A 13,093-nucleotide genomic window follows, 5' to 3' on the forward strand; every position below is an offset into this window, starting at 1 on the left:
TCTCGTTTCCCTGCTGTTCACCTCACCTTTCCTACCTGCTTCTTTAACCGCAGTCCTCTCCTCCCCTCCTCTTATAGCTGACGCTTCAGCCAGCCTCGGCTCAGAGCGATCTGCTCTTGCTAGAAAACGCTTCACCTTACAGGGCCTGTCAAACCGCAGGTCTCTTCCCGCAGGTAATGGCACAGCACCATGGCTCGTCTCTATTTGGACTCATCTATCATTTCATTCTGATGTGTGCCTGTTGCCCCTGTTGTTAAAATTCATCGTCATCACTCTCTGTCAGTCGTCTCTGAGATCACTTATTGCCTTTTATTTGACTTCTGAAAGGAATGTGGGAACCTCAAGAGCTTTGTCATCATAGAACATTCAAATTCTCAGAGGAATTTGAATTGTGTGCAAAGCAGGTCAGCCTCCGCTGAAGACAACAGAAGAACTGAGATACTTCAAGCACAAGCAAACGTCATAGTGTAGTGTTACACTGAGCTTACACTATTCTCTTGACATTTTCAAAACAGTGCTGGCATTTTAGTTGGATGTTTCTAATTCATAGGTTCACTTGAATTGCCTAAAGGCCAAAGCAAGACCAACAATCTATATGTCGGTCTGTAAAATCTTTGTCAAGTCGGCATCAAGTTTTGTAAAATTACAGTTGGGTACATTTCTTAGAATTTTTTATTTCTTTTAATTCTACATCTTCCAAATACATCCATTGTCATTCTCGGCTATCCTTTTTTACTTCCTTTTGTGTTAAAATAAACATCTGACTTACCACCATCACTTTATTTCAGCAGATAGAAAAGTACAGAGAGAGATCAACAGGAAAGAAATGAGAGTGAGCAGGAAATGGTATTCTTTTGCCACCCTCAAAAGAACCATTGCTGAACATGTCAGAGAATGTGCACTATCTTCCATCTGCCTGTCTCTCATTTCACCACTTCATCCGGTTTTCTCTTAAATCAGACTAACTACTAACCCATCCCTTCCTTTGACTTCAGAACCTGCAGCTAAGGAGACTGAAGTCACACGCCGCTTTTCCTTAGTCTCAACTGTCAGCTCCGCCTCTGCACCGCGCACTAAAGGTACAAAAAACCGCTTGTGTGGTTTTACTCATGTGCATGATCACCTCTGAACACATGTGAACTAACAGTCGACTTCACACATTCAGTTTAACAGCGTTAAGGTAAAGAGGACAAACGTTATAGTACAACTGAACTGTGCATATGCGTTTTAGACACATTATTCTTGCTCCCCACATGCAGTAAATGCATGTCCTTGAATGAGCAGAGATTTCTACTGTATTTACCTTATATTCAACTACTCGGGTAATGTCAGTGGTATGTGGTATGTCATATATATATATATATATATATATATATATATATATATATATATGGGTGGGCCTGTCCCACCTATTCAATGGCTTAGCACACTGGGAACCCAATATCCCAGCTCTGGCCCAACCTGAAAGTCCTGTAGCCCACCTCCTTAGAACTGAAACTGGCATTGTTATACCTTTTTGGTATTTTACCATCAACCTTCATCTCAAGCTCCTTCATTGCTGCTCATATAAAATGTTTGAAATGCACAGAATCAAACTGTGCACTTTGTAGCAAATTAATCCCCTAAAAAACATGAAGAGACAGCTGCACTGAATAATAAATACTGACTCTTGATAAGTTGACATTTGGGATCTGGGATGACATTTAGCAATGAAGCCCCGCTGCGCAGCTCTGGGAATGTGAATGAGAATTTAGATGCACATGAGCCTTTTGTTTCTTGTGGGCCCATTATTCTCTTTTATTGTGATGAAAGCGTTGCAACTGCAGGGGAATAATGAAAAATTAGTGTGATTATTAATCTTGGATGGATAGGTTGAAAGAATGTGATAGATGAGCTGGGCTTCTTTCCTAAAAGAAATGCATGTTTGTGCTTAGTTCCTCTCTCCTCTAGCCTTAAGAGCAAGAGGCATCAGATCAAGAGCGACCCAACACCTTTTGGCTATGAAGGTACCACATGGAAAGCACGGCATGTTGCATGCTGAAAATAGTCCTTGTAAGATGTTGTTTTTTTTAGTTTGTTTTTATTCATTTATTGTCTATAGTAAGAGGCCAGATGGTTTTATTCAAAGCAACAGGACACTATTTACCAGGACAGTTGTTCTGGAACAATTTGGAGTTAAGGATACCATGGAAGTATGTGATCTTCTAAAATCTTTTTAGTTGTAGGATCACCTCTACTAGGACCTGAACCTTAGACCTTTTGGTTTGCATTCATTAACAGGGCTGTAAATATTTAAAAATAATAATACTATTATATGTGTATGTATGTGTGTGTACATACACACACTCACATTAGTGCTGTCAAATCGATTAATCGCATCTTACATAATATATATATATGTATACATATATGGGTTTGTAGTGTACACACACACACACACACATATATAAAATATATATATATATATATATACATATACACTTTGTTAGATGCAATTAATCACGATTTATCGATTTGACAGCACTAATATATATATATATATATACACTCACACACATTTATATAGATGAATAGATATAGATTAAAATATATATTTTAAATGCATTTATTTAAAAAGTGTTTATAATTTTAAATTGTACTTTCTAATTTTAAGATATAAAATGTATTATATTTATAATATTATATTTATTATTTACATCTATAATAGGGCTCAATAGAAAACAAAATACATTATAATGAATGGTATAATGTTTACATTTTTACATGCATTTATCATTTTATAAATTGTGTTATTATTAAAAAATAATTGTAATTAATTTAAAATAGATTTGTACTTGGATTTCTTACATTCTAATATTTATTTTACTTTTTTCAGTATTTTTTCATTGAATATTTATTAAGTTAATCTTGACTAAAATCTGCAAGAACAGTCTGAAATTATACAGCTATATATAACCCTATGAGAAAGTCCAAGAAAGCCATAAATTCATTAACACTTTAACTGAAAAATGATGGCATGGATGGCCAAACATTACTGATTTGTCATTTCCAAACCATTCTTACAGATGCTACAAACACTTGCAGTTTTGAAAAAGCCTTATCTGTTGGTTAGCCTGCATTAATCTACCAGATTTCAAGCTTGTTTTGATCTATTCTGATTTTAAGTGTTTATGCTTGCACCGTGGTGTTGTGGTGGTGGCTTTCAGTTCAGATCAAGTGTGTATCATCCTCCAGATCTTATCTTTTCCCTATTTTGTGCTGCTCTCTGTTTCTCGGATAAGGTTATGTGTACATTTCAGGGTGCAAGTGACTTCCTGTTGCTATTTTGACATTTGTTTTGGCAGTTAACTGTGGCTGATTTGTGCATGATAATGTGAGGTTTCGTTTCACATGCATCGCTACTATCATAGAGGTCATGTTTGATAAAACAGTGAATTTTCTCACAGACACCGTACGAGGTTCACTTCCCGCTGAGAGCAAAAGTAAAGGTACCGCCGGTACCAAGCCCGCTGTGCCGAGGTCTGCGTCTCAACCAGGTAATCATGTGAAAACAGGCAGTGATATGCCAATCATTTTGGGTCCTCTCAGGAGTTTTCGTCTATTTTCATTCCTCATTCGATGCCTGACGGTGACAGAATCAGTCAGAGTTATTTTCATTGAGTGCTTCAACATCTTGTCTACCTTTCACAGAAGATTTTTTTCCTTTTTTTTCCGGCAAACTCAAGCACTATTCCCTGAGTGTCGTCTCTCGTAAGGTTTTTACTGAATGAGGTTAACTCGTGTGTATTATTTTCCAGGATGGAGTCAACGGCATCTGCCATCAATGGACGCTGAGGATTTTGAGACCATTCCTTCGAGTGCTGAAGAACTCTCCATTTCCTCAGATGGAGAGGATGAAGGACATAACAAAAACGTAAACGTCTTTATACACATTTTGTCCACATATCTCACCTTCCAATTTTGTATTGTATTAGAGGATAATACTAAAAAATAGAGTTCACCAAAAAAAGATTTCTGCCATTACTCTCATTTAATCTCTCATGTCAATAATAGTAATAATAATTATTTATATTTTAATATAAAACATTTTTTTTTTGCATTTATTTAATATATATTTTACATTATTTTTAAATAACACTTACTATTTACTTTTTCACACACATTAAATATTTTCACAGAATATTACGGTTTCTTTTTAAGAAATTGGCAAGAATTGCCGTAGTTTAAAATGAGAACAATAAAAAAAAATATATATATTTGACCTCATGTCGTTCTAAACTAAACTTTTGTTCATCTTCAGAACACAAATAAAGATCTTTTTGATGAAATCTGAGAATTTCTGTCCCTCCATGCCTGAGCTTCTGTTTACCACAACTGATGTGTGAGTTGATGAATGTTTATATGTGAATAAAAGCTTAAATTCAATCTGTTCATCATATAAAGCGATCGTGTCTCTTCAGAAAATTTGGACTAAACCGCTCAATTCATATGGATTACTTTTACAATCTCTTTATGAACTATTTGAAGCGTCAAAGTGGTAGTTGCGAATAAGTCAATGGAGGGACAGAAATCTCTCAGATTTCATCAAAAATCTCTTTATTTGTATTGCGAAGATGAATGAAAATCTTACAGGTTTGGAACCACACCTACTCAATGCAATTGAGTAATTAATGACAAAATTTTAATTTTTGGGTGAACTATTCCTTTAATTGTCCCTTTTAAAATAAAATAAAAGATTTTTTGTGCTGATTTTAAGTGAGCTCAGATAAAAGATAGCAACATTTTACAGTTAATACAGAAAGGAGGCCAGATTATCTTTGACTCTTAAACACCCAGAGGAGTTTCTCTGTGTTTAATCCTGCCTGATGCATGAGGAGTGGAGATCTGCTTCAGAAGTGAGGCTTAATAGCAGCTATGCAGCATAAAGTCATTCAGAACCTCTTTAATGGTGGCTAGAGGGAATTAAACTGCACATAAATGGTTCCTACCACCAGAGGGCATCCTTGAATAAACAACTGATGAGATTTCTCTGATAAGAATGACTAAATGCAGACCTTTGTATGAATCTAACTTTTCCTGCCCATTTCCTCCCAGTTCCAATAAACCCAATAACTGGTGCCATGACCCTGAAATAAATGATGCCTATCTTTGTCTCTCTCTTAAGGGGGATAACGATCGCTATCAGGTGCAGCTGACGTACGAGTCGGGAACCGCTCAGGATCTTTCAGTAGAGGCTGGAGAGTTAGTACAATTCCTGGAAGAGTCGGAGAATGGCCACTGGTGAGTAATGAGGAGCCTCCATCCAGATATATCCCTGCAGGAGTCAAATGATGCCGTCGTTCAAGACGGCTTCACTAAAAACCTGACAGTCACTAACGAAACTCTCATTCTGTTGCTCATTTTGTTTGAGGTCTCATTGTTAATATCATTATTCAAAGGTTTTGCTTTTAAATACCCCACACAGTCAAAATAGGAGTTTCATGAAAATTTTATCAGAATCAGTAATTTGTTGATTTTATTCAACCAAGCCATTCTCTATTTAGAAATTGGGCTGTCAAATTGGGCTGTTTTTGGATCGGTTTATTATGATGTGTCTATTTTTATTTTTTATAAGAAAAGTAATTTTTGTCAGGGTGATAAAACTGCCCTGATGTTAATGAAGAAAAGAAAAAAGCTCATTAAATAAATTATATTCTTGAAGAGAACAAAATATATTTCTCCAAACCTGCTTCCCTGCTTATTAATATTTGAAAAACCCAAAAGGCATGTAGAGCAACCGACAGGCAGAAACACGTTAAAAAGCATAAAAAGCATAGAACAGGAAATTATATTCCAGAGACACCTTCAGACCACCTAAAGTCCCTTAAAATATTATTTTATCCTCTCTTTAATTTTTAAAATATACCTTTTTATGATGGGCAAGTCCCAACACACACATACATTATGTATATAACGTCTTGGGTTAAGTTACCCCAAAAAAAGTAATTTATTTACAAGCTATTACTGTACTAATTACTATCTCTAAAAGTATTCTCATATCAACCTCGACCAGCTGAACAATACAAGGATATAGACACGAAACTGGACTTTTAATTCTTTCAAATAAACAAAATGCAATTGCACAAAATGTTCTTGAACTGACCAAAGTGTGTAAAGAGAGAAGGTTATATTAATTGCATACAGTTTAACATGACATTTTTATGCTAAATGCACTATTGTTTTATATAGAACTGTTGTACAGTATTTAATGCAATCACATCAGAAGTTAACTGTAATTAAATTACAGGAAATAAGAGTAATCCTTTACCTTTTCAAGAGAAAAGAAATTAAATGATATATATATATATATATATATACATATATATAATTTCTTTTAATATATATATATATATATATATATATGAATGTACTCATCTTAATGATATAATCTTAATGAAAATCTGTTATTATGCCAAATGGCTTTTTTTTTTTTTTTTTTTTGGCTATTTTTTCTACTTTATTATTCTTTTTACACCCTTATTTTTCATTTACCCAATTGATGAAAAGATGAAAAAGAGGTTTCACAGGGTTCTAATACTTTTGGGGGTGCTAAATACCACCTAATCTAACATTTCTTCACTAAAATGAAAAAGCCAGCCATATTCTGAAGTATCTCATACATATTTAATCTTGAAAACTGTCTCCAGTCATTTTTCTGCTTTGTAGAGTGTTTCAAAGTTTTCTTTGCTCACCAATCAACCCCCTAAAACCCTTCACAAGAAGTTTTCAGGCTTTCATGGATGTGGATGTTTTGACATTGTGCAGAGTCAAGCTAAAGTTAAGGTAGTTTGAACCACAGGATGCTAGAGTTTGCTTAGTTGTGTCAGGAGGAGTGTATGCGATACACAGCCAAAAGACTTGATGTGGTTGGGCTGTACTGTCTACATTGATATTGCTCGCCAATATCACAACATAATCCCAGTATCCCACAGTATAACCAATAAAACTCAGTTTTAACCCACAAAATCATGTGCAACTTTTACAGTGTACACTTATTAAACTTGACCCAAACAGGACATGTTCTAATCTACTGTATTATTAATGTTGGTCCTGGAAAATTATTCAGATATGCACTGCAAAAAATGATATGATCAATAAGTTTGGACAACATATGTTTTTACACTGCTTTAACTCATCATAAAAAGTTAAGCAGTTTTCAAGTTTTTTATGTTAAACATGATTCAGCTCATTTTTTTTAAGTCAGTTTAATGTAATTTAAGTTGAAATGACTTAAACATCAGCACCAGCTATTCTTTTTACAGTGTGATCTCCTAGAATCAGGGATTAAATCGACAGTTATTTCAATCGACCTGCTTTTCCCCCCCGATGCACTCAATGTATGAATTCGCTCACTCGTTTTCATTCACTACTTTAAAGGTGCAGTGTGTGATTTTTAGCGGCATCTAGTGGTGAGATTTGCGAATTGCAATCGGTCAATAATTCGCGGCCTTTCCTTGAAATTTCAAACTCGAATGAGAGGCTACGGTGGCCGACGTAGGAAGCCGCGTCTTTTTCTGCTGCTTCTCATTCAAGTTAGTGATGAAACGCGTCTGTCTGTTTGCTGTCGGCTACGGTAGAAACATGACGTCACGATATGGCGACCTTCATAGAAGGGGTGGTCGCGGTTATGTACATATAAATGACTCATTCTAAGGTAATAAAAACATAATGGTTCATTAAGTAAGGTCTTTATACACCACTGAAAACATAGTTATGGATCTTATATTGCATTTCTGTCAATAGATCCTCAGAAATATCACACATTGCACCTTTAAGTCGACTATATTAGTGAAGTAATGTAGGGAATAGTGAATGAGGGTATAGGGGGTAATTTCGAAAACAGCTTTAGTTTTTAGATTTTCCTCCTATCTCAATTTTCCCATTACCATATTCCTTTATGGGCTCCGTAAAAAATAAATAAAGCCTAACTGAATCAATGTAGCTTAACCTATAACTATTACAGCCATAGGTGCACAACACTAAAAAGTACAGAGCAAAGACATTTTTAACTGCAACTAAATTAACGAAACTGCTCCTGACCACAAGGGGGCAGTGTCAACTTGGAAAAGCAAGATTTTTCAGAACGTGCTAAGTCAATGTTTTGGATTTAAGTTGACTAAATATACGTTTTAGATCAGACGTTTGTCCATTACAATGTTACGGTCTTGCTGGAAAACACGTAGGTCAGATTTGGATATCTAGTAGTCAGCTGAGTTTCTTTTTGTGCTGTGGCTTAATTTTTTTGCTTAGTACATTGTTTTGTGTTGTGGGCCACCATATATAACAGGTCCATCAAACCTCTTTCGTCATTTGAATGAAAATTCCAAGGAATCAGCCAATCATATTGAGCCCTTGTTGAGCTCCAGGTCCTCTATGTTCGTGCTGCCGTTGAAGATGAACACTGTCTCTCATGTTCTAGGCTAGTCAAGAACCTTAGAACTCAGAAGACAGGACTGGTTCCACCCACTGTCCTGCAGTCCACAGCAGAAGAAGTAGACCTTTACAGTAACTCTGGTACCGCACACCAATCCCAGGAGGAGCAGCAGAAGGGCATGACTGACATCACCACTCTGAACACACTTAGTTCAGACTGATGGTCACCATAAAATTCATTCAGATATATTTAGCGCATACTTTATGAGGATTACATCTTTTATGGCGATGCATTAGATGATGCACTTTGCCCTCTCATGTCACTCAGTCCCTTCTCGCTCTTACACATATCTTACATGTGAATGCACACAAGACACCGTCGTGAAACATACCGGCTGTAATTTGAGATCTAGGTCAGTGAACGGCGAGACTGACGGAGGCACCTGTTTGCAGTCTGCTTTTTTTTCTTTTTTAAGAGGTGTGCATGACATCACCTCCACAGGCATGCACTTCATTCCATGAAACCTTGGCGTGCTCATTATGCCACTCTCGGTCTTGTTTGACTGGTTTTCTCACACTTTTGCTATACTAATAACAAGGTGCTGCATATAAAGCTTTGACTAAGAGCCGAGGCAGCTCTGGACTCAACTCTATGGATGTTTGCCCTGTTAACACTGACCACAAAATATATGCATACAGTAAATATACAGTAAAAACTGTAATAATGTGAGATGATATTACAATTTAAAATAACTCTTTTGGATTTGAATATATTTCAGATATATTGATTAAAACAGTTGTGCTGCTTAATATTTATTAAAAAAAAATCAAGATTCTTTGATTAATTTGACATTGATTAGAATTTTTTGTGACAATGTTAAAAGTCTTTACTGTCACTTTTGATCAATAAATTGCTGAATTATGGTAATAATTTAGGATTAATAATAAAAAAAATAATAATAAAAAAAAAATATATATATATATATATATAAATATATACATTTTCTGGCTTTTTTCAGTCTAGAAGGCACCAACTTCTAAAATAATTTCACATTTCTACTACATTTTACAATTGTAGAATTTAATTTCTAAATTTAATTTAATTTAATTGTAGAATTAACAATTTAAATACACATTTATCTTTCCAGCGGTGAAATATCCCTTTAATATTTTTTTGGAACCTGTGATACTTATTTTCAGGATTCTTTGATGAATAAAAAGTTTAAAAAGAACAGCATTAATTCAAAATAGAAATATTTTGTAACAATATACACCACCGTTCAAAAGTTTGGGGTCAGTATTTCTTTTTTCTGTCTTAAAAAAACAACAACCTTTTATTCAATAAGGATGTGTTAAATTGATCCAAAAAAAGTAATAGTAAAGATGTATATTGTTAGAAAAGATTTCTTAATGATTAAATAAATGCTGTTCTTTTTAAACTTTTTATTCATCAAAGAATCCTGAAAAAAGTATCACAGGTTTTATATATATATATATATTAAGCAGCACAATTGCTTCCAACATGAATACATCAGCATATTAGAATTTGAAGGATCATGTGACCCTGAAGACTGAAGTAATGATGCTGAAAATTCAGCTTTGCCATCACAGAAATCCTTATCCAATAGATTCATCCTTATAGTTGAGCCCTGCAGCTTCAGAATATACATGTACATATATATGTTTTTCATGTTGCGCTTCAAGCTTCTTCCACCTGTGCTGAACAAAACTCCCTCATCCCATTTCAAAAGACGTAAAGCACATTAATCACTCTGAAGGTTTGCGTCTTTGTCGTGTCTTTTCTGTTTTCTTGTTTGTATGGATCTTGTCCTTGCTATGATCGAGTGCTGTTGCAAGGTCTGGTTTTGTTTGCCACCTGTTTCCCGTTGCTCTGAATGAAAAGACTGTACGTTACGTAACTAATCTTCTGTTTTTAATTTCATTTCAGATATTTTCAGTGACCTCTGCACCGCTGCCCTTACCAAAACAGAGGACGCAGACGACACATGCTGAACATCCCGGATGCTCAGGACAGCAGATTTGCTCGCTGAACGTCCCGTGATAGTGTCCTCGCTTTCCCCATGCTTATACATCATACTCGACAACAGCTTTTTGTAATACCACACAGACACCTTCTCCGCTGAAGGAATAGATAAACTCTGCTGCTATACGAGCGTTCTGATGAGACCGATCAATCAGAACAGATTCCGGTCTTTTCTGGCCTTCTCCAGCGCTGACGCCACATTGACAACATTCTGCAGTCGTGAGTCGCAAATTCAGCACGCAGCCTTCGTGCGTTCACTCTGCTGTGCCTTAGCAGCAAATGCAGGGGTATTTGAAGAGAAATATCCAAATATAACCGCAAAGGACCTCTGTGAACACCCGGGCGTTGTGCGGGATGATATCAGCACTGAGGTGGCCATTTGAAAACGCTGAGAGAAAGAGACTCAAGACCGTTCCGTCCTGCTGAAACCTCCACTGAAATGCTATACTTGATTTGTTTTGTTGTTCATGAGACTGTTGGTCAGAAACACAGCACTTTTGATGAATTAATATGTACAATATTTATACTCTCTTTTATATTCTGACATGAAAGTTGCATAAGCCATCTGTAAAGCTTCGTTGCTCTGCTGTTTGGAAAGCTGAATATCTGTAATCCTTCCTCAAATATTTGCCTCTATACGTGATATATTCATCTCTATCATGGTCTGGTTGTAAATAATCTCGAAACGTAGTAAAAAATGTGTAATATTTACAGATTTTTTTTATATATATATATTTCAGAAAATGATTGTTGTTGCATAAATATTCCAGCTTTGCTGTTATTTTACAGTACTGCTCATGAATGTTGTCAGTTTGTGCTAAAGAGTAACCGAATCCAATACAGAAATCAGATGTACTGTATCCTTCCTCCTATGACATGAAGAACCGGAGCGCAGTTTGACCGTGAATGTAGTAATGATGCCAAATGTTTCGTCTCATAACCGTAAATATCCACATATGATTGCGATTTAAATGTAGTCGGTAGTTTGATTACTTTCTGATATCTATCTGATCTTATTGAGTTGCTTTATTTGTTTGAATGTAAATATCTAAGTAAGCACAAAGATTTGATATTGAATGCCGATGTAATTCTTGGTATCATCATTCTGTGCACACTTATGTGAATATTTTGCTTTTCACAGCTTCCCTATGGACAATATTACAGCTGATGTGAATATGTATTACACAACTCTGTAGATTTTCATATGCATAATGAAATACATTCATTGCAAAACCATACGACTTTTCATACGGAGACTATGAAGCCTCAACCGAAGTTTGATAAATGTGATGAAAATGTAATAAAATGAACAAAATCTTCTCCGCGGATCCCCTTGAGAACCTTCAGGAACTTGTGATTGAGAGCTGTGATCCATCAGGCTGTTTTTGGGTTGTAATTGGAAGCTTTGTTTTTAAGAGAGTGTGCAACAGAGAAGAGCCAGTCTGAGAGAAGGACAGCGAGGAGAGAGAGGGACAGGCAAGATTCACTTGGCTTTGTTCTACAGAGGGTGCTTTCAAACTCCCCAAAAACTCCTGAGGGGCGGCAGGAGAGTAAAGCAGGAGAGAGTGGAGAGAGCGGGACACAAAGACCCAGAGAGATGTGACAAGCATTGAAACCGAATTTTAAAAAAAGTGCACTCCAGCAGCCTTCACTTTGGCTTCAGGTGTCTAAAGATTTTGAAGACACCTGGCAGTCTATTTATCAGGAGTCGTTCCTGCCCGAAACCAGGCCTGGCAGAATAAAGAATGAGACTTCTGTCAGCGGGAAAGGGGCTGCACTTTTGGATGACCGGAGGGCATTTCAAAGGCTGATAATTGGGCGAGATCACATCAGGACAGTGCAGGATGATAGGTTTTAATCTTCCGGACAGAAGAGTTCACATTTGAGATGAGAGTGAATGCTAAGGAAATAAACTACATTTCATAATTTAATCATGCATTCATTTGTTTTCATACATGGTCTTTATTTAGTTTGATATGAAAATTGACTATACCATATTTTTCATTCAAATACAATTGTTACTACAGATTTAGTTGCTATAAACCCATATAGGCTAAAAAAAAATTATATTGGATTTTCGAAAATGGATGCATATTTTTTTATTATATAGAAGAAGAAGAAGAAGTTTTATTTATATAGCGCCTTTCCATAGCTCAAGGTCGCTTTACATTGTACATTACAATACATTTAAACCCCCACACATACAGTCACATAGGATACAGATAGTCACATTATACAAAATGCATGTTATATAGATATGTTTTTAACTGGGTCTTGAAAGTAGCCACAGATGAGGTATTACGTAGTGTAAGAGGTGGCGAATTCCACAATTTAGGAGCATTAACACTAAATGACCTTCCACCTACAGTAGACAGCCGGAAACGAGGGATATATTGAATATAATATAGGTAACACTTTATTTCGATAGTCCACTTTAGACATTCTACTAACTTTGCAACTATATGTCAACTAATTCTCATTTGAGTATTAGTGGACTGTCTGCTTAATATCTGCTAACACTTTATTTTGATGATCCTGATTCCTGACAGACATTCTACTGACTATAAGTAACTTTGCAAGTCAACTTATTCTCTTAACCCGAACCCTAACAACTAGCCATAACCTAATAGTCTGACA

At 35.8% G+C, this 13,093-nt stretch overlaps 1 protein-coding gene across 3 annotated transcripts in view; it reads left to right on the top strand.

Annotated features, from left to right (window-relative positions):
• mcf2l2 (MCF.2 cell line derived transforming sequence-like 2) overlaps window positions 1–11,775 on the top strand; it is a 99,478-nt gene extending 87,703 nt beyond the window's left edge. For all 3 annotated transcript variants that reach the window (XM_084394564.1, XM_084394565.1, XM_084394563.1), the window contains exons 27-34: window positions 78–173; window positions 996–1,079; window positions 1,935–2,006; window positions 3,447–3,536; window positions 3,798–3,913; window positions 5,165–5,280; window positions 8,459–8,553; window positions 10,361–11,775. In XM_084394564.1, the coding sequence (XP_084250690.1) occupies window positions 78–173; window positions 996–1,079; window positions 1,935–2,006; window positions 3,447–3,536; window positions 3,798–3,913; window positions 5,165–5,280; window positions 8,459–8,553; window positions 10,361–10,425 (734 nt within the window). In that variant the 3' untranslated portion in view covers window positions 10,426–11,775. The remainder of the gene's footprint in view (window positions 1–77; window positions 174–995; window positions 1,080–1,934; window positions 2,007–3,446; window positions 3,537–3,797; window positions 3,914–5,164; window positions 5,281–8,458; window positions 8,554–10,360) is intronic.
• The last annotated feature ends 1,318 nt before the right edge of the window (window positions 11,776–13,093 follow it).

This window comes from Rutilus rutilus (genome assembly GCF_951802725.1).
Source record: "Rutilus rutilus genome assembly, chromosome: 22".
Lineage (NCBI taxonomy): Eukaryota > Metazoa > Chordata > Actinopteri > Cypriniformes > Leuciscidae > Rutilus > Rutilus rutilus.